The 22596-nt window shown below is 33.3% G+C and overlaps 2 protein-coding genes across 2 annotated transcripts in view; one reads left to right on the top strand and one right to left on the bottom strand.

Moving 5' to 3' along the window:
* LOC133201629 (neurogenic locus notch homolog protein 3-like) overlaps positions 1-17545 on the bottom strand; it is a 29484-nt gene extending 11939 nt beyond the window's left edge. The window contains exons 1-3 of the mRNA XM_061337419.1: positions 17349-17545; positions 9531-9712; positions 8951-9079 (exon numbers count right to left, since the gene is read on the bottom strand). Coding sequence (XP_061193403.1) covers positions 8951-9079; positions 9531-9712; positions 17349-17545 — 508 coding nt within the window. The remainder of the gene's footprint in view (positions 1-8950; positions 9080-9530; positions 9713-17348) is intronic.
* Positions 1-22596, top strand: part of LOC133201776 (synaptic vesicle glycoprotein 2C-like) — a 378785-nt gene that overhangs the window by 318868 nt on the left and 37321 nt on the right. The window lies entirely within an intron of this gene.

The following is a 22596-nucleotide window of genomic DNA, read 5'->3' as shown; positions in this document are numbered from 1 at the left end:
TAAAATAACTTACTAGTTCCTCTCCTTATATAATACAATATGTCATGCAAATTAAAAAAAAGTAATACAAATGATACAAATAAAATTTAACATACTAACTAAGAAAATCTACATGTTTCATCAATAAATTTATGAACAGCAGCAAAAATACTGTTATTTATCTGTAAAGGCAAATTTTCATCACCACATAGTAATAGGTTTAAATCAATAGTGACCAATTCAAGCATGAACAAGCGATTGAAAAGAGTATTTCTAGCATTGGAATAATTTTTGCATGCAAAAAAGAAATGGTACACATCTTCGCGTTTTCCGCATGAACACGAAGGACTATTAATAATATTTCGTTTATATAAATCATAGTTTAGCATACAATAATGTCTTAGCTTATAATGAATAATATTGGTATATCGCTTTCCATAAAAAAAAGGATGATGGTGGATTTTTAAGTTTTCTTACCAAGTTTTTTTCGGAATGAATTACTGGAGATGGCTTCCCTAACCTCTATTTTTAGTAACTTCCATTGTTTTATAGCATCAGGTACAAAGGAATTTCTAGATAATTCTAATCTTCATCTCGGAACAACATAATCTTCTTTATTACGAGTATTTTATTTTGATTCATGTTCGTGTTTATTGGGGACAATTTTGTGCAAATAGTCAGGTACTCTTCCCGTGTGAATTTTGAACATAGTTGTCATTTTTGCAATATATCGCCTGGCTTTCAAAGTTTCCCACCCAGTTTTAGAATATAGTTCTTCTCTAGAAATAAAAATAGGAAGTCCTGTTACAATTCTAGCGGCAGTTAGTTGTACTTTTTCACGCTTTTCAGAATCTTGTGTAGAGCAGCCATCCAAAATAATGGAAGCATAATCAAGCATAGGTCTAATAAACGTAATATAAAATTTTGAAGTTTTTCCTACCGATTTTGAACTTAAGCTTTTTTAAAAGGTCAAGGTTTTATAGGCACTGCGTACGACACCATCAATATATTCAGACCAACTAAGGTTTTGTGAGAATAATAAACCCAGATGACGATGAACTGGAACACACTCCAGTCTGTCACCTTTAAAAAATAGCTTTGGCATAATAGAAATGTATTTCTTACTGAAAAATACAACCTTTGTTTTGGATGGATTAAATCTAAGTAGCCACTTATTTGACCATAGTTCCAAAATATGTAAATTATGGTTTAATTTGTATTCAATATCTAATACATTGTATGATGATTGTTGAAGTGAATTGTCATCAGCATACAATCTACACATTGAAAGCATATTTTCAGCAACATCATTTACATAAATGAGAAATAATAGTGGCCCTTATAAAAAAAACCCTGGGGTACACCTGCAAAAATATCTAATTTTGATGATAACAGATCCTTATACATTACTTATACATTACTTTTTATGACCTATGAATAGATAACTAGAAAACTACTGGAAAAGATCACCAGATATACCATAAGTTTGTAATTTAAAAAGTAGACCTTTGTGCCGTACTCTGTCAAAAGCTTTTGAAAGATCGCAAAAAACCAAACAACATGATTTACCTTCATCAATGTTTTGAACAATACTGTGATACGTTTCAAGTAATTGGTATACAGTTGAATGACCAGGTAGGAATCCTGCTTGATATCGATAAAATAAATCATTACTATGAAAATAATTATATACGTGTTTGAATATTATTCTCTCCATAATTTTACTGACACAAGATAATAACGACACAGGTCTATAATTGGAAACCACAGAGGGATCATCCTTTTTAAAAAGAGGAATAACATGAGCTAATTTCCAAAAAGATGGAAAAACTTTTTCTGACAAAGACCTATTAAACAACATGGTAAGTGGTTTAACAACACTAAAAAGAGTCGCTTTTAGCATTTTATGACTAATACAGTCTGTACCAATAGCTTTGTTCACAGGAAGTATTGAAATAATGTCTAAAACTTCTTGTTCATCAATGATACTATTGCATATTGTTTCATTACACAAATTATACATGTTTGGCAGTGTTTCATTTGAATCGTCAATAGAGGAAATAGAAGAAAAATACAAATTCAGAACTTCAGTCTTATCAAAGTCAGAATAAGCCACTCATCTTAAACTGCTATCATTAAGTATTTGTATTGGTGGTATTTCGTTAGATAATTTCACATTAAATGTATCTTTCATCAACTTCCAATATAACTTATTATTATTTTTATTTGAATCTTCCAAGTATGTTTCTATATTGTCATAATAGTTTGATACCGCATGCTTTTTCATATTGCTAACTGAATTTCGGACCTTTCTATATGCGGACCAATGGGAATCTATTTAGTTTTAAGTGCTTTGTTACGAAGACGGTTTCTGATTCTAATTGTTTTACGTAATAATGAGTCAAACCATGGTTTGTCGCGAGGACGAATGGTAATAGTTTGTTCAGGAATGCATTCACGAACACAAGAAAGAGATTCCGATGTAAAATTTTCTGTTGCAATATCTATAGTTTCAGCTTTGTTGATGATTTTAGTTCAATCACAGTTTTCGATTATTGAATTTAGTTTTTTAAAGTCTGCATTTTTGTAGGCCAACACTTTACGATTGTACAAAAGATTATAATTTATACTCAAAGAAAGAGAGATATAAGTTGCCTTATGGTCACTAATAGAAGCGTCTATTGTTAGAGTGCCCGATTCACAAACTTGAATGTCAACAGACGTGAGAATTGGGTCAAGAAGCGTGCTCGACGTGTTTGGAGTTCTAGTCGGTTCATGGATATTGTTAACAAGATTATGTGTTGAAATAATTTCACGAATTGTATGTGTTTGTGGAGCATTAAGAAGGTCTATATTCACGTCACCTACCAGTATTATTTTATCAGAGATTTCGCCTACTTTGTCAATGCACCATGTGAGTTTTGTCCAGAAGTTACTATCGGAGTGTGGAGGACGATATATGCAACATAAAAAGTATTTACAGGTATGGTTATCTATTTCAGGCCAAATACATTCGACGCCAGCGGGTTCTAATTCCTCGCGTCTTAGAGTATTTGAATAGACAAGTAAATCATAACACCACCCCCAAAACAGTTTCTATCTTTTCGCACTATAGTTTTAAAACCGCTCAAATATAAGTCATCATTGTGGCGCCACCCGACCCCCATGGGTCATGATTTGAACAAACTTGAATCTACACGACCTGAGGATGCTTCCATGTAAATATGACCAATCATGGCTTTGCTGTTCTTGAGAAGAAGATTTTTAAAGATTTTTCCTATATATTCCTATGTAAAACTTTGATCGTCCATTGTGGCCCCACCCGACCCCCGGGGGTCATGATTTGAACAAAATTGAATCTACACTACCTGAGGATGTTTCCAAGTAAATATGACCAATCATGGCTTTGCTGTTCTTGAGAAGAAGATTTTTGAAGATTTTTCATATATATTCCTATGTAAAACTTTGATCCTCCATTGTGGCCCCACCCGACCCTCAGGGGTCATGATTTGAACAAACTTGAATCTACACTACCTGAGGATGCTTCCACTTAAGTTTCATGTTTTCAAGCACAGTGGTTCTTGAGAAGAAGATTTTTTAATGATGCCATTAATTTTTCACGAATTCTTAATTATCTCCCCTTGGAAGAAGGCGTGGCCCTTCATTTGAACAAATTTGAATCCCCTTCACCCAAGGATACTTTGTGGCAAGTTTGGTTGAAATTGGCCCAGTGGTTCTTGAGAAGAAGTCGAAAATGTGAAAAGTTTACAGACGGACAGACAGACGGACTACAGACAAAATGTGATCAGAAAAGCTCACTTGAGCCTTCAGCTCAGGTGAGCTAAAAACTGTAATTTTGATATTTATGAGCAAAGCACATAATGCAATGTATATAAAGAAAGTAGCTAGATAACTAGGATTTGTTAGTGGTGTCGACAATCGTCAAAAATAGACGCTTAAATTATTTATATTTATATATATAAATGTCCTGATTAAATCAGCAGGCAGTTTGAGTTTTATTTGGTAATCTTAGGAACACATATTTACTCTGCTGGCTGAGTTTTTTGTTTGTTGTCCCATATGTTATCGTTAGATGACCATGCTTGTTGTATTAAATGTTTGCGGCAAAGCTGGCGACATATGTACAATGATTTGTCTCTTCGTTTGGTCAGGTCCTCATTTATGGAAACATGTTTTGTTTCTGGATTTTGATTTAGGCTTTCGTAGCTCTTAACTAGCCTAAATTTGAGATCTACTGAACGTAACCGTGCGATGATCTGCCTCGGTCCTGTTCGTCCTGCTTTTGTCTTTTGGTTGTTATTGGGAGCCCCCACTCGATGAGAATTTACAATATCGTCACGCTGGAGGGGAATTCCAGCCTTGGAGGTAATATCCAAGATTAGGTCTGTTGTATTTTCCTGGGGAGTTTCCGGGATTCCAGAAATTCGAACGCGTGGTCTTCGACCGTACTGCTCTAACTCGTCCAGCTGCAGATGAAGATCATTGTTTACTGCTTCTAGTCTAGTGATTCTGTCATGTAGAGGCTTAACTGCTTTGGCGACTTCCTTATTATCAAGATCAGCTATTTCTTCTTGGATGGAGAGTTTTAAGCTGTAGCTATTCTTCTAATGTCGTCCTCACCTGTGACTACTTGATGGGTAATTGTCGCATTCGTCATGGTGGGGAGCGGAGGAAAATCAGACGGATTGACTTCACTCAAAGGGGTAGACTTAGCTATGTGTGAATTTTCAAGCATATTTTCATATCTCTGTTTTTAGGTGTTCTCGTAATATCAGACAATGACTTTGACAAATCGCTAAGATTTCTTTTGTTGTCACTTTTTTCGGACACTTCGGCCATTATGGTTTAATATGTAAATCAAAAGTAACAGTCACAATCATACAGTTAATGACACATTGCAAATGAGTGTCTCATTAAGACCGTTCAGTTATAGTATTTATGCACAAGTACAAATACAGCACGATATAGCAAGTAAAATTCAAAATAAGTGGACATTTATGTCGACATTGTCAGGAGGGAGCGAGTAGAAATCAACTATCACAAAGGAACATCAAAGTTTTTTCAGTTTACTCACTACTTACTAAGTTGTTTAAGCAAAGCATGGCATCAGTATCTTCCATACCCTCTTTTATATTCCTGTGGTTTTTCTGACGACTCTTCCACAACTTAAAAGTTAAAGGATATTTTTTACATATTTACACCCAGCAGTAAATTACGTTACTACCCGCTATCAAGGGGAGCAACTCTCATATCTCGTATGATATTAGCTTCCGTGGTCACTTTCAGATAAGTTTCAGTTCTTTTTGAAATCTGCATTTTGTGCGTGAAATTTAAAACAAAATCGTTACGGAAATTAATCGATTTTTAGCGACATGCTATAATTTCGCACGAAAGAAGATCCATGCATTTCTGTGCGAGAAGTGGTTAGAGTTCTTTTCATATAGGATGAAAAACTTTCTTTAACATTCATTACAATCTATTCGTAACGATTTTACGGCTGAAAATTTCATCTTGAAAATAAATGAAGCGACATTAAGATTTGCAGGGGGAATGTGTTTTTCAACATTACATTATGTTCATACAAAAACTGTAACTGCATATACGAGGGGTTATCAAAAAGTTCGTGAACTGATGCGATAAAATTATTACTATGTAGTCGATGATTACAAAATTTTTAAGGAACATAAAACAACAAAAATTTAAAGTGTTGAAAATTTCAGCTTGATACGTTGATAATTTGACAAATTATCATTAAATAAAAAAGACATTATATGACCACCCGGCGCTGTCGCCGTTGAGTTTCATGACGTCCGATAACGTCATTATTTTTCAATGCCTGCTCCTTCTGCCTCAATACACTTATCTTATGAGATTCCCTGAAGTTAAGTAAAGGCCTAAACCCGTCTTATTTAGATGACTTAACAATGTCATGAACAGTTGATTCCAATGCATATACAGGCGCGGATCCAGGAATTGAAGTTAGAGTGGGCGCAAAAAGTAGGCAAGGGGTCTGGGGGCCGCCTTGAGGCCCCCAGTGGGTCCAGGGGGTGAAGACCCCGGAAGTCTTGGATTCTTGAGATTTTGTAGGGTAAAAATGAGGTCTACGAGTAGACATTTTTATATTTTCTCTGCTAAACTATGATTTACGCTAACTTTGACATTTTTAGGTGGGGCGCCCCCTTAAATCCGCCACTGATATAATATTGTAAATGGATCTACACATAGGAAATGATCCTAGCTTGTTTATACCAGCTTAATGCTCTTGTCGGAGTTCAATGTCTACCACACATGATCAACGTCACTTTTCGACGTGACTGAATTTGGACACCATGACTACAAAGAGACATTTACTGCGCATCTCTTTTGTCTTGGAATCTTTATTGTCATTTGAAAAGAGGTACTCTGGATGTTTTTTATTTCTCTGTAGCCCGTTTAAATATTTTCTCTGTCTATGTCAGTTTTTCCAGGGATTGAAACTTTATAGAATGTAGGGAAAAGACACCCTTTTGGCGTCTTTTTTAACCCCTTAATAGTTTGGACATTCCATATAAAATTTACCCCCAAAAAATTCAAAGAACTTACAGATTGAGGTAAAAATTGCATGTTTTACGGAACAATTGTGTCATATCACTTAAGTGAATTAACGGGATTTTCGGATGACAAATGCTCATATAAAAATAGTTTTTCTCAGTTACACTCAGGTAGAATATATGTCATCTTCGAGGTTTCGCGACCTGGACATACCATTGCTAACAAAAACATTAACAATTCATCAAAAAATTAAACTTATCAATTATAGTTTATTTTATCGATAGAAAAGATTACGCTTATTAAGGACATACGCAACGTACCTTACCTACTGATAATTTTTCAAGATATTCTTAATTTAAGATTATAGTGCCATCAGATGTTCGTAGACAAAAAATCAGCAGGCATTACCAGGGGTTTTGAAAAGATATCAATTGATGAAAATTTCCGTATAATTCAAAGAAAAATATACAAAAATTACTTAACACATATTCTAGATGTTTTGTTCATTAAAACTTCTTTTAGAAGAAGTGTACAGTAGCATATATAGACATTTAAATGTAGCACACATTTCCTTTAAGTTTTGGAACTCTTCAACTCCAGGGAAAAAGACAATAAAGTTCAAACTACGTTGCGTATGTCCTTAAGTGTTTAAAAATTCATCCATGTGCCTCAAGCGGTTTTCTATTTTATGGCGCTAGTTCAGGAACTTTTGATAACCGCTCGTATATCGGTAAATATTTACAAAACCATGTGTGTATGTTAGGTCTTAGAGTTGAAATCGATCTTTGAATTTATAGTTTAGATATTACAATGGTTAATTTGCAAGCGACATAAAAAATTCTTAATTGGTCATGTTTTGTAGAATGACTGATAAATGCACTCGCAAGCTCGTGCATTTGTACAGTCAACTCGTGCCAATATTCACCAATATAAGTTCAATAACCCTTTAACATATATATCTAAAGTGAAATAGAATGTACGAGGGTTGCTTCGCGGACTATATCAATCTTCGTTATACTATTTACAGTAAATTTAATATGAGCACATTATCATATGTAAAGATATTTATTTTATTAATATTGATCTGTGAAGTTTCTATGTGATTAAATAGAAAAACATGTTATTTAATTTTTAAAATCAACATGTTTTGTAACTGTTTGAGGAGTAGCTTTTTTAAATGAACTATTACAAATTTCTGTTTTAAGAAACCATAATCATGACAGGCAAGACTGTTCATCAAAGAAAAACAACATTTAGAGAACGCATTCATGTATCTCAGTGTAGTGTACTTGCATACTAAGTAATATTAAAATCAGACAAAAACTGTAGAAGGAGAAGCATTGTGAAAGAATTTCACAGAATTTTCTTTTTTTTTTCTTTTCTTTTTTTGTGACCATGGCAACGCCGTTTATCGAAATCAAAAACCGATATACAGAATGATGTATGTTAGTGTAGTCTAATAGCGTACCAAGTTATATTGAAATCAGACCTAAACTGTAGGAGGAATAGCATTTTGAATTTTGACAGACAGACGGACACCATACTGGTTTTTGTCCAGTAGTGCTAAAGAGTTATGTCATCTAGATGTCCGTGGACTTTCCGAAAAAACCCTCCTTTATTGTATATGTATAAATTTTGGATTCGATTCTTTGCAATTAAGATATCGAAAATGCATACGTATTGTTTTGCTTTGTTTTCCACTAGTAACTTGGAATATCAATGCGCTCTGTGACTTGGTCAGGTGATGACCTCTGAAACCCTAATAATTTCATACAGAATTAAACATGCTTGCTCTTCAGTAGGTTCATCTAAGGAAAATATTTGCCAATGTAAATTTTCAGTTGTAAATATCGAGAAGTTAACATACTTATATTTCAAAGAGTTATTACAGAGAAAACAGTTGGACATGTAAATATTTGTTACCAAACCGCTGAATAATAGGTGCAATGCAGAGATTAATGGTAAACTTTTCTCGTATGTAGCAAACGTAAACTTTTCAGTTGTTTTTTTTTTTAATTTGGTAAAAACCAGTAGTATTCATGGAATAAAATTGCAGACATTAGTTTTATAGCTTTACTGTCAGACTGTTTATCGTTCAAAATAAATTTGAATTGATGGTTAATTCGAAATGTAAAGTAAAACAACATTTTACTTTCTCGTTAAGAGATAGTTGGATGTTTGAATTTTTATTTACTTTCTATTTTCAATTATAATTGTTTTTAAACTAAACAAACTTTGTAAGACTTTCAGTGTAAGGCAGAAAATTAGCTATTTCTCACAACTTTTATGTGGCAAAAACATATCATATACTAAGTTTAAAGGCAATGCATTATGATGAATAATAGCAAAAATGGAAATGCTAAAAAGAGAAAAAGAAACCTTTAAATTTTGCTCTAAAGGTAATAATATATTCTTTTACCATTGCATCTTGTTCCAAAAAATCCCTCTTCACAAATGCAGATAGGTATGTCATAAACGTCCATAGGATGTCTGCAAATTCCATTTGGGGCACACTCATCTGATCTCAGTCTCAGACTACAAGCACCCCCTACAAAATAAAAAAAAAAGTTTGTTCCTCATAAAATAAACCCATTTTAACACTGTTGCTCAGTAAAAAAGAACGTTTTATAATTAACTAAATTCCCAAAATATTAGACAATTATACGGTAAGCCAAAGCATATAAAAAAAAATTAACAGCATAAATCAGTCTTCTATTTTAGTCAAAATTTTGGGCATTCATAAATGTTATATAATCTGATACTGAATATTGATATTAACAGCATAAAGGGAAACAATTCCTTTAAAAAGTATTTGGTGCTTTCTATTATTTGAATTTAAGACAATGCAAAAAATTTGACTTAAGGTTTTTTTGGTTTTATTTTTTTTTTTTTTTTTTTTTTTTTTTTTTTTTTTTTTTTTTTTTGTTTTGTTTTGTTTTGTTTTTTTTTTTTGATTAATGAGCAAAAACACGTGCAAACATATTTAATCATTTCATTACTTTGGCACACTAGAGCCTCTTCCGATTCAGATTCCACGAAGACAGAATCCCCAGTACAGAAACATGCGCTTGAACCGGTATTGCAAAGTGCATTCTCTGGACAATCAGAATCTTCAGTACATGAGCCAAATAATATTGGATCATCCTGAGCCAAGGTGTCTCGCCAGTGCAGGATGACCCCGCTAAAAAGTAAGACGATTGATAGTAGAGACCAATTCATCGTTATTACAAAACGCCACAAATGAAATGAACCTCAAGCGTCGTAGGCCTTTATATCCTGAGAATTATGCAATTAAACCCTCAAGCAGGATATGTTCATTTTAGCTGGTATACACATAGTTGTCATTGATACAACAGTAAAGTTCTCTGCTCATTTACTTTCAACTGGACTATGCATTATTATTGATACTTATAAAAGTGATTTCACAGTATGATATGAAAAATGGGGTTAGAATTTCTTTAATGTTGTATGAAGTAGGACCGACATTTTTACCTATTTTATAACTGATAAATGTAGCAATATCACGCCAATATTGGGTATTCATGGGTACTAGTATGTCATTCTTTTTGGTGTAATGTGAACCAAGATGTGTATCCAAAATAATAGTCCTATTTTTTATCGTTATTGATTTCAGATTCGTAAGGTATCACATGTATTTGCTGTAATCTTCCGGTAGCTATCAAACTCATATGATTTTTTAATGTAGCTAGGCCCCTGATAAACCAGGCGAGTTTACTAATTTTTTTTATTATCTTAGATGTATAAAGTTACCGGACAAGTCATTTACTAAAATATTACAGAATTTCATTATATGAACATTTGATTTTCTCCACCGAGAATAGTTAAATAGAATTCCCATATTTGGAAAAAATAAAACAGCATGTCAAGATCACGAATTTGTGCTGTGATTCGTTGATGGGAAACATGGAAAGAAAGGTCGCTGGAAAGTGTGTACATGTATGTATAAAATTGCAAACCGTTGATTGATCGATAATACAGTTCGCCCAATCACAGCATGCTTTTATGCAGACACAACAAATCTGACTAATATAACCACAAGATATTATTGCAGTTGTAAAGACATCTACATAATTGCACTCTGTGGCGTCTGTTACCATCTTGTCTGGGTTTTTTATAGTTGCAGTAAATTTATATCCACTGAATTTAATCTCCTTTATATCTTGAGGGTCCTCTACACCACGTGACTTGTGACGTATATGGAGAAAAATACTTTTACTTCCGATTTTGTATAGTTTGCGTACTGACGATTTGCCTGGCACCGCTTATAGGAGAGTCTCGCCAATTTATCAAGGGATAGGTATGCAGTAAACAATGAACATCTATGGTGTGAAAGGTGTCATTTTTTTTTTATTTTTCAGTTAAAGTTAGAGTAGACCTTTGAGTTTTGTAGCATAATAATTCGTCCTATCAGGTAAATCTATGAGAATACGTTTTTGTTTTTACCATGCATTCACACTAATCGATCCAAAAATCGCAATATGGTCAATAAAATCTTTTATGAAAGTAGTTATTTTTGCAGTCTAATTTATGCGTTTCCATAATACTATCGATCACATTTTGTGTTCAAAATTTGATAATTAGTGTGCAACTTTAGTTTTGCTCATTGATATCCGCCCAGTTCTGATGTCAATAATGAACAACATGGGTATGATGACATATGAGGTGCCCTGAGAGTACTTAGGTATTAAACAGGGAAGATACATTAACTCTTAAGAGAAAATTTGATGCCAAGGAGTTGAATTTTTTTTAAAAAAATCATAATTTCTTTAACAAATTCAATGACTGTAAAAATATTTTGTGGTTGTTTTGTGAGCTTAACGATGTATATTATCAAGGAGTGAATTTGTAAATTTTACTTTTACTTTGATGTTTCAGCATTTCTCAAATTGATATCTTTTCCCTCTCTTGTTCCACGGTTTTAATGACAGTATTATAAGATTTACGTTCAGTGCGGAGCATTTCCTGTCTTTGGAATATTCATCATAAATTTATGTCCACCAGCTTTCTGTTGATGTTGTGAATTCAGTTCAATACCCTTTCATTGATTATCTAGAAATGTGTGTGTGGGGGGGGGGGGGGGAGTTTGGGGAATTAGATGAAATTTGATGTGTGTCTGAGAATTATAGTGTTAGAGAAGAGTTTTAGTGACTTACATGTAATACTTTGAGTTCATCAATGAGGATTGAAAGTCAACATGGATTGACGAGTCTCTTTGGAGCATAAACCTTATCCTCACAATATATACGTTTATTCACCAAGAAAGGGCCCTCAGGGGGCATTTGCAATCATATCAGTATGATCCATGGCCGTTGGAATCGGAGGGGGGGGGCACGGGAGGCGTCCCCCATTATATTGCCGATATCTAGAATACTATAGAAAACATAGTTACTATATGTTTGTGCCCCCTCAATCGTAATCTTTGATGTCTTATTTTATTTGCTTGTTAAGGAATTTTTGAATTTTGGTTGTGTCCCAAAACTGAAAATGTTTGGTCCCCCCCCCCCCGACTAAAATTTCTTCCTACGGGCCTGTGATAACATTTAAATATCATAATATTATAAAATATTAATAATTTCTACAATGTAGGTACAATTGGAAGATGTACAATGCCACATGTATGATACTTGTGAAAATGTAAAATATATATATAATATTTCCCAAATTGTTTGAAACTGGGTCAACAATATAAAAAAGGTAGAAAACTACATGAGGATACAGAAAAAGTTTATAACAATAGCAACGCACTATCGATAGCTTAAACAAGGTAGCTTGAATACAACACAAGATGAAAGACTTTCTTTAAGCTTGGCTTAATTTTGACTTATAGGTCCTTAATTATGGCTTAATGGTTGTCTTTAAGTCACCATTAAGCACCTTTAAGCTATCTTTACGTAATAAATACATCACCATTAAGTTACCTTACATACATTTCAAAGTCCTTAATGGGTGCTTAAAGGAAGCTCAACTGTTAATTGTAGGTGCTTACTAGTTGTTTCTAGACAATCTTTAAGTCATCATTAAACTGCCATTAAGCCAAACTTATATGTGCTTAATGTCAAAATTCCATTAAGCTGCCATTAAACCACCTTTAAGCCACCATTTTGTCACAATTATGCAGTCGATAAATTGCTTTTATAGGTAAAATATTATTTTTATAACGATTTCTAGAAGCTGCAGCTTAATGGTGACTTAATGGTGGATTAAAGGAATTAACTTCTATAAGCCACCATTAAGCGATTGCTTAAAGATGGTTTCTCGTCCTGTGTGACCTACTTTTGAAAAACGTTAACCTTGGTCATAACTTTTGAACGATTGGTGCTACGGCTTTCATATTTCACATGTGTATTTTTTGTGAGAAGGCCTTTCTTTGGGCTGCATTACTTTTGACCATTTGACCTTGACCTTGATGTTTGACTTACTTTTGAAAAACGTTAACCTTTTTCCATATATATTCAATGATTACTGCTTGGGCTTTCATATTACACAGGTATATTCCTCGAGACATATTGACCTTAATTTGGGTACCAACATATTTGATTTGCATTTGAAAAACCTTTCCTATAAGTTACCATACGTGGGCATCAGTGTTTGACACACACATCTTGTTCCTTTCTTATATCATTTGAATTAAAGATTTGTCATCGTTAAAAACGCATCATATAAAATTAAAACTGTCATTTAAAATTGTTTATTAAAACACAAAATTAGAGAAAGGCATTTTCACCTCAGATTAAACTCTTGGCAAAAAAGTAAGAAACTATTGTACCTTTAAACAAAATTTTGGTCTTGAGAACTATTCATTATCAGATCAAATAAAAACTGAAAACGTAGTAGAAATTTAAAACGCTTACGTATAATCTAATGTCCGAATTCGGATTTTTTTTTCGATGTACGGACTATATAAAATTTTCTTATGTTTTTGGAAGAAAATGACTCTATATTACAATATTTCCTATGAATTCAGCAGCGGGACGTGGCTCTCCACACACGAAAGAAAAATAAGTGATTTTTTTTATATTGTGAAGTATGTATTTATGAATAAAAATAGGATAAAAACAAGTATTAAAAAAATGCTTTTTGAAGCGAAAATTGCAGGAGCAGTTAAGTGACCAAGTTTATAGCGTTTTCCAAAAATGTAAGAATAACAAGACAAAATTATGAATTAATTTGAATAAGATTTTGTGTAAATGATACTTCAATATAATTTAAACTTGAAAGTTAGTTTATAGACTGGATAAAAGTTGCGTAAAGGTGACTTAAAGATTACTTAATGGTGGGTTAAAGAAGTTTTGACATCAAGCACCTATAAGCTGCAGATTACAGGTGGCTTAGTGGTGGCTTGAAGAAATATGGACAATAAGCACCTAGAAGCTGCAGTTTAAAGGTAGCTTAATGGTGGCTAAAAGGAATAACCTTCTTTAAGCTACCATTAATCGATTGCTTAAAGATGGGTTTTTGTCCAGTGCAGAGGGTACCCGGGGACGATGCCTATGCAGAGTCAAATTGTCTGCTAAATCTGTTCTCTATGTATTCAAGACACCCATTCAATAAACATTTTTTAAAGAGTGATAGGTAAAGTAAAAAAAAAATGTACATCACAAATAAGTTTGTACCTTACACAAAATAGAACTTTATGAAATGATTTACAGGTATTTTATAATATATGTCAAAAATGTGCTAATTATAAAAACTCGATGGGAAAGAAATTTCAATACTTATTAAATTATTTTTTTCTTTTGAAAACCACGGTCGTTTATCAATCCATAAACACAGCTAAGCAAGCCACCTGCATAGATTTCTTGAGCAACGACTATTCCATCAATGAAAAATACAATGACGTACATATCAATAATACAATATTTAACGTACTTAATCTTACTTTATATGGATATTTATACAGATATGAATATAAATTTTAAAAAAAAATTCCTTTTTTTTTTTTTTTTTTCTTTAGAAATTAGCTATTGCAGAAAAATGTAGAAAACGCTTTTAAGCGGGTTATGTATTTCTTCTGCAATAGCTGAAACATTAATTCCCATACTATCAACCAAAGAAAGCATGTTTAATTCAAGGCCGCTAAGCAAGCCACCTGTATAGATTTCTTGCGCAGTGGCTCCTCCATCAATGACACATGCATACAATGACGTACATATCAATAACACAATATCTTACGGACTTAATCCTATTTATATGATTATCTTTACAGAAATAAACATTAAATGAAATGGTTTTCTTTGTTTGTAAGTATGGGAATGAATATTGCAGCTACAATTCCCAATTTTTTTTTTTTTTTTTTTTTTTTTTTTTTTTTTTTTTTTTTTTGTTTGTGTGCAAAAGCTTCAACATTAATTCCCATACTAACAAACAAAGAAGCATTTTATTGTTTAAATTAAAATTTTGTATTTTTTCTTCACTTTTTCAAAATTATTGCTATTTTTCGCTATATGGTATTTCAAGTACACCTGTGCACGAGTCAAGAAATTTAAAAAGTTTCAAGAGAAATTGTGCAAATTCAGATTTAATGTGATAACTAAACATTAAGTCCGTTACTGGTTTGGGAAAAATAAAGATTTCCAGCATATTACACAGGTATATTCCTCGAGACAAGACCAATATCAAGAATTGATCGTTAAATGAATTATCAGAACTGGTTTAAAATGGTAAGGTTGTTTTTGTTTCAAGATAAAGAAACACCAATGCAAATGAGTTTTCATTGACTGTAACAGTACACAGTAGTAAATTGTGAAAGTGTTTGTAAAAGATGTAAACATGTTTTAAACTTATTACAACCCTATACTCTTTAATATTTAACATTTGGTCAGTTGCTTACATCTCAAAACTAAGTAAGAGTGTTTCATCTATATTAATATCTGAATCTAATTTTTATCTTTTTAGGTAGGGTATTAAGGCCCGCCTCATCAGGTATACAATTCTATACGCATCAATCAATCTCACTGCAATTCATTTGGGTTTGTTTTGATCACATTATCTAATTACGATTTTTTTACTGTATCCAAACAGAGAAATTATTGTGAACAAATATTTGCATATCTCATCCTTTTGTAAACTTTTGCAATACTTCACGTCAGTTCTTTAATCTTCGTGATTTTCAATCTTCTAATTGTAACCTAACAACTTCAACTTCCGTTACTTATGAAGCAATATAACCTTATCGCCGGCATATGGGGTTTATGTCTCTCAGTTGATTCGAGCATGCTCTGCTTACGAACAATTTCTAAAACGAGGCAAGCTATTGACAAACAAGTTGATGAAACAGTAATATCAACATCATCGTTTAAAGTCATCATTTCGCAAGTTCTATGGTGGATACAATGATCTTGTCAGCAAATACAATGTTTCATTTTAGTAAAATGCTGACTGACGTCTTTCATACTCATTGTTAGGCCATATTTACACACTGAATTGTCTGCGTTATTTTTCCATTTTTCCCGATATGAAAAGGAGCACACGGTGGGTGTGACCGGTCGGCAAGGGATGCTCATTCCTCCATGGCACCTGATCCCACTTCGATGTTTAAGAGGTCCGTGTTTGCTCTGTTCCTGATTTGTATTGTTTGAATGGAATTTTGAGCTAGAATACTGTTCGTTATTTCCGTATTTTATTCGGAAGATCCATTCTATTTGCAGAAATTGTTTCCTTTATTATAAATTCAATTTATGATTATCTATACTATTTCTTTCAAAAGAGGGTATTGAGATCTTTAAAATGTCTTTGATATATACTAGTAGCTTGATTGTTAATATTCTGCAGATGTCTAGTACATCTTCCTGTAATTAGGATCTTAAATAGGCATTGGCTGAGTGCACATTGCCTGTGTAGGTACTGGAAACTTTCGATAGTGTAGTAAAAATACATTTATTTATGTCGGATTCGGGATTTATCCACGTAATTATAGGTCAGGTATTCTTTGATTTGACGCTGCAAAGTCAACTCGTGTCTTCTGAGCAGTGTTTGGATTTGAGGCCATCTTTCCATTAGTTAGAATTATTCTACATATATTGACAGAAATATACCATTGACGACGAAGAAAAACTGCTGATGATTTTTTTTTAGGTCAGGTACAATTAACATTGTTTACCGTAGTAACAATTAAAGCTTTTGGCACCAAACACAAAACAAAAAACACAATGCGTTTTTCTTTTTAAATAATTTTGTTTCATTTTGCAATCACTCAATTTTTTTTGGTAGTATTTTGTGTCTTTGATGTTACGGATTTCAAAATGGGTCCATTTACCATGTAAACAGCTTCAGAATTTGACTTGTAAGAAATTCTAGATCAAAGCTCCATAGATGATGAGAGAGGGATAAGAAAAAGATAGGTATTAAGTTCAAAGGTCGTTGGTTCACTGTAAATATACAGATGTACCAGCAAGGCAGAGGAGAAAATGAGAAAAAAATCAAATAGTGTCCTTTGTTGGAGCTACTAGTAGATTTTCTCTATGGCATGAGAGATATGGACACTACTGTGAGAGAGTTGAGTGTAAAATTAAAGAGGCAGGAGGAGGGGTTGCAAGTGGAGAGACAGAGAGAGAAGTAGAGTTGCAATTGGAGATATAGAGAAGAAAGCAGGATTCGCATTTAAAAAGATACCTAACAGAGAAAATTGCCAGCAGATAGCATATACATAGAAAAACAATCTGACAGAAAAGAGACACGAAACAAAACAGAAAAATACAAGATACCAAAGACAAACATATGCACTTAAAATTTTAACATGTTTGACGACAGATATGATAAAACACAAGAGGAAAGAACATCGTAGAAAAACAAGATACCTATCATCATCATCCTCATTATCTTCACGGTCATCCTCCTCCTCCAGTAATGATTCTGACTTCGATAAACATCGATGCAGACACAGACACAAACTTCGTAGTTCAACAGCAAAATTACAAACATTTAGTGGTGATGGAAAAATAGATGGCGTTGGATATAATCGGATGATCATATCTTTGGCCATATTGTTTGCCATCTTTTTGCTTTTATATGCTTTTGAATAATTTTTTGACGCTTGTGATTGAACTAATCAGTATTATTGTTATTTGTGAAAATACTGTTTGTTTTGTTTTGTTTTTTAATCTTTGTGGTCAAAAACTTTTCTGTCTTTTAATTGTAACCTAACAACTTCAACTTCCGTTACTTATGAAGCAATATAACCTTATCGCCTGCATATGGGGTTTATGTCTCTCAGTTGATTCGAGCATGATCTGTGTACGAACAATTTCTAAAGCGAGGCAAGCTATTGACAAACAAGTTGATTAAAAAATAATATCAACAATCTCGTTTAATCTCGTTTAAAGTCATCGTTTTGCAAGTTCTATTGTCGATACAATGACCTTGTCAGCAAATACAATGTAACATTTTAGTCAAATGCTGACTGACGTCTTTCATACTCATTGTTAGGTCATATATACACACTGAATTGTCTGCGGGATTTTTCCATTTTTCCCGATCATGACAAGCGCACACGGTGGGTGTGACCGGTTGGCTGGGGATGCTCACTCCTCCATGGCATCTGATCCCAATTTTGATGTTTAAGAGGTCCGTGTTTGCTATGCTCCTGATTTGTATTGTTTGAATGGAATTTTGAGCTAGAATACTGTTCGTTATTTCCGTATTTTATTCGGAAGATCCATTCTATTTGCAGAAATGGTCGGCTGGGGATGCTCACTCCTCCATGGCATCTGATCCCAATTCTGATGTTTAAGAGGTCCGTGTTTGCTATGCTCCTGATTTGTATTGTTTGAATGGAATTTTGAGCTAGAATACTGTTCGTTATTTCCGTATTTTATTCGGAAGATCCATTCTATTTGCAGAAATGGTCGGCTGGGGATGCTCACTCCTCCATGGCATCTGATCCCAATTCTGATGTTTAAGAGGTCCGTGTTTGCTATGCTCCTGATTTGTATTGTTTGAATGGAATTTTGAGCTAGAATACTGTTCGTTATTTCCGTATTTTATTCGGAAGATCCATTCTATTTGCAGAAATGGTTTTCTTTATTATAAATTCAATTTATGATTATCTGTATTATTTGTTCCAAGGGGGGTATTGAGATCTTTAAAATGTCTTTGATATATACTAGTAGCTTGATTGTTAATATTCTGCAGATATCTAGTACATCTTCCTTTAATTGGGATCTTGAATAGGCATTGGCTGAGTGCACATTGCCTGTGTAGGTACTGGAAACTTTCGATAATGTAGTAAAAATACATTTATTTATGTCGGATTCGTGATTGATCCACGTAATTATAGGTCAGCTATTATTAGGAGGGGTTGCAAGTGGAGAGACAAAAAGAGAAAGGTGAAGTTCCAAGTGGAGAGATAGAGAAGAAAGCAGGGTTTGCATTAAACAGGGTGCTTAACGGAGAAAATGGGTAAGCGCTATGCCAGCAGATAGAATATACATAGAAAACCATCTGACAGAAAACAATCAGACACAAAAAAAATAGAAAAATACAAGATACCAAAGACACACATATGCACTTAAAATTTAACAAGTTTGACGACAGATATGATGAAAACACAATAGGAAAGAAACATCGTAGAAAAACAAGATATTTATCATATCATCAACATCATCAATAATCATCATCAATCTAATTAAAATTAGATGTTCCGAATCCGCTACCGCTTCTCAAACATCTAACAACATCCCATTCGGGGTCACGTCAGAGCGACCTTTCGATTACCTAATGAAATCGCCGTCGCCGAAATCTTGGCTTATAGTTCGGATGCGTTTCTTTTTTTTCTGCCAAAGCTAAACGCCCAAGGGGTTTCGTAGTAAACAAAATATGAATGGTAAAGATCGTGCTAAATATAAATGTGACGTGCGGGATATATAGACGTATACATGTAGTGTGTGCATTTTCGTTTGCATTATTTAGGTAAGAATGTCAGATCGGCGGACTATACGTTCAATTCATACCAAAATTACTTTAATTCAACGTAAGACAGTCTACTGAGCATCAATAATGTTAAGATGTAGCCGTGAAACTAATTTTAGAATCGTATATGGAAGGTTGAATCTGATTGGCCAAAATTTTTATGTTTATTCATAATCGAAAGGTCGCTCTGACGTGACCCCGAATGGGATGTTGTTAGATGTTTGAGAAGCGGTAGCGGATTCGGAACATCTAATTTTAATTAGATTGAATCATCATCATCCTCATCTTCACGGTCATCCTATCCTCCTCCTCCAGTATTGATTCTGACTTTGAGAAACACCAGTACTGATGCAGACACAGACATAAAAGTCGTAGTTGAACAGTAAAATTACAAACATTTGGTTGTGATGGGGAAAAATGGTGTTGGATATAATCGGCTGATCATATCTTTGGCCGACTTCTTTCCCATTTTTTTATGAATAATTTTTCAACGTTTGTGATTGAACTTATCAGTATTATTGTTATTTGTGAAAATATTGTTGTTTTTTTTTTTTTTTTTTGGGGGGGGGGGGGGATCAGTACAAATGTGATGAAATGTTGTTTTACAAGATGGCAAAAAGTTCGATGTTTGCTGATTTCCCCCTTTTTGTGAATCCAAGATAACCTCATTTGTTATTTTTAATAAATGACATATTTCATTCTCACACAGTATTGTCCTGTTGTATTTGTCAGTTTAAGCGAAAACCAAGCTTCGGTGAGCTGTTTGTAAGGAAAACAATATGAGACATAAAAATCAGGTTGTATCCTTCATCACACAGTTTGAAAGGGTAGCTGACAAACATGACTGGGGAAAGAAGAGGGTACAGACAAATTATTGAGAAACTTAGATGGATAAACATTTGAATACGTGTGTAAGCTAAACCTAGACAGTTACAGAAAGGTCGAGAAAGATCATGAGAGAGTAAAAGATTTAATACCAAAAAACTATCTCTGCTAGATGTAAGCTGTAGTACATGGAAACAACATGATGACGAACCACTTCAACAGATTTCACAAATAGTTCACTTCATCACAATTAATGACTACAAGGAATCTTGTAAGAAAGCAGTTCATCAAATTTCAACAGAAAATTTTCCTAGGGGATGGAGAGATAAAGAGACTTCTAGGACAGTTCCGGAAAAGAAAGGTCTTGTCACAAGTAATACACATGTGAAATATGAAAGCCATAGCTCCAACCAGTTTAAGGTTATGGGCAAGGTTAAATTTTTGGCGGACAAACAGACTGACAGATGGATAGGGTAGAAACTATATGCCCCCTAATCTTCGATTATGGGGGCATAAAAAGGATGATAATATCAAATATTGTATAGAATTTAGATATCTGAATGCTAGGGTTGTCAAAGATTGCTATCAACTGTCCTTTATTTCTGACTGTATGGATGTTCCGTATGGCAAAAAATTCTTTGGCACTTTGGACATATCATTCGGTAAATTCGAGATTGACATGAAATACTAATGATTTTCTCAGAAACTTGACCATTAGACAAACGCTTACCTATTACACCTACTGTTATATGTCTGTCAATATATGCGGAATAATTCTTACCAAGATAATGAAATAGACTTTATCTTTGGATCCCCAGTTTTTGCCAAATTTCCAGTAATTTACTTATTTCTGAAAGGTTGAAAGACTTCAAGAATTGTACAGTTGTCTTCCTTTTTTGTTTGAAATATACTGTCCCAGAAAAGGAAAAACAAACAGAAGAACAGAATAACAAAATATTTTTAAGCCTCTATTTCTCTTAATATCTTAATATGCACTGACCCCGCCAGTCATTGCGCAATACGAAGTTTTGAAAACGCATACAGGAGAAGACTGACCTAAATTAAATAAACTGAAGATAATCCTAATATTTCATGTACATATATTTGTGTAGCCTTTTTCTTACACTTTTTCAAGGGTAGATTTTATTCGAGGCACGATAGAATTTTCAAATACAAATGAAATATATGGGTAACTTTGTTTGTCATAGTTTTATAACTATAGCTTTGATAAATTAGCATCCGTTCAGTAGTTTTTGTGTCCAAGATAATTAGGCAATGGCTTTTTTAAAATATAGAACCGTAAAAGACATTGCAAATTTTATGGCCTCGTATCTGCCTTCAAAAACTCTCTTTTATGTAAACTTTTATTTAGAGGATTTTTTTTCCATTCCGAAAAACATATCTTTTTCTAATATAGTATCGTCAACAGATACTAGAAATTCAAATAATCAAAAGACACCTCAAAATTCCAATTAACTGTATAAGTATTACTGTAAAAAAAAATTCCACAAAACGTCTCAAATAAAACATTTAAAACATGCAGTTCTGCAACAAGGAATACGCAGCCATCGTCCAATGTTAACTGAATTTTTCGAAAATGGAGAAATTTGGGGATCGTCTCGACACTTTCCAAGCATAAAGTATCTCGTAATTAGGGAATACCAAATTAGGAACATCTCGTAGTTAGCGTTTGTCGCATATCCAACAGCGAAGAAACCACCGAGAGTCTGTTGGTTTGACAATAATTATTTGATTTCCTAAGATGGTAAGGTTTGAAAATGTGAATATATATATATATATATATATATATATATATATATATATATATATATATATATATATATATATATATATATATATATATATATATATATATATATATATATATATAACTTGATCGGTATATTAATCCCAATCATCCTAAATGATGACGTTAAGTTTATAGATAAAAAGATGTCATTTATGTACAATGAGAAAGACGTTCGTTTCAGCAAAGAGTTTCTGAAGAAAAAATTCATTCGTGTACTTTAACCTTAGATCCCCTATCTTTCGAAACTTTAGATAATTGAAATGCAATTAGACATGCGAAGTCATTGTTAAGCCATAGGCATTTTGACGTCATTGTCACGCAGCAGAAGTATCTGTTTTTTTTTTTTAAAAAACATCCAGATTATAAAGACTATTGTGATATCATCACTATTGTTGCTTCACAGAAGAACGTTTTCAATTTTTAGAAACACCAGGTTTATAAGCATTTTTAGAAGCTTTAAAATAGAAACACCAAATCTATAATTATTTTTCACTTGATTATGT

Source organism: Saccostrea echinata, unplaced genomic scaffold (genome assembly GCF_033153115.1).
Source record: "Saccostrea echinata isolate AGI-Se365-2 ecotype Australia unplaced genomic scaffold, CSIRO_AGI_Sech_v1 ptg000045l, whole genome shotgun sequence".
Lineage (NCBI taxonomy): Eukaryota > Metazoa > Mollusca > Bivalvia > Ostreida > Ostreidae > Saccostrea > Saccostrea echinata.
This window is presented reverse-complemented; position numbering and strand designations above follow the sequence as displayed.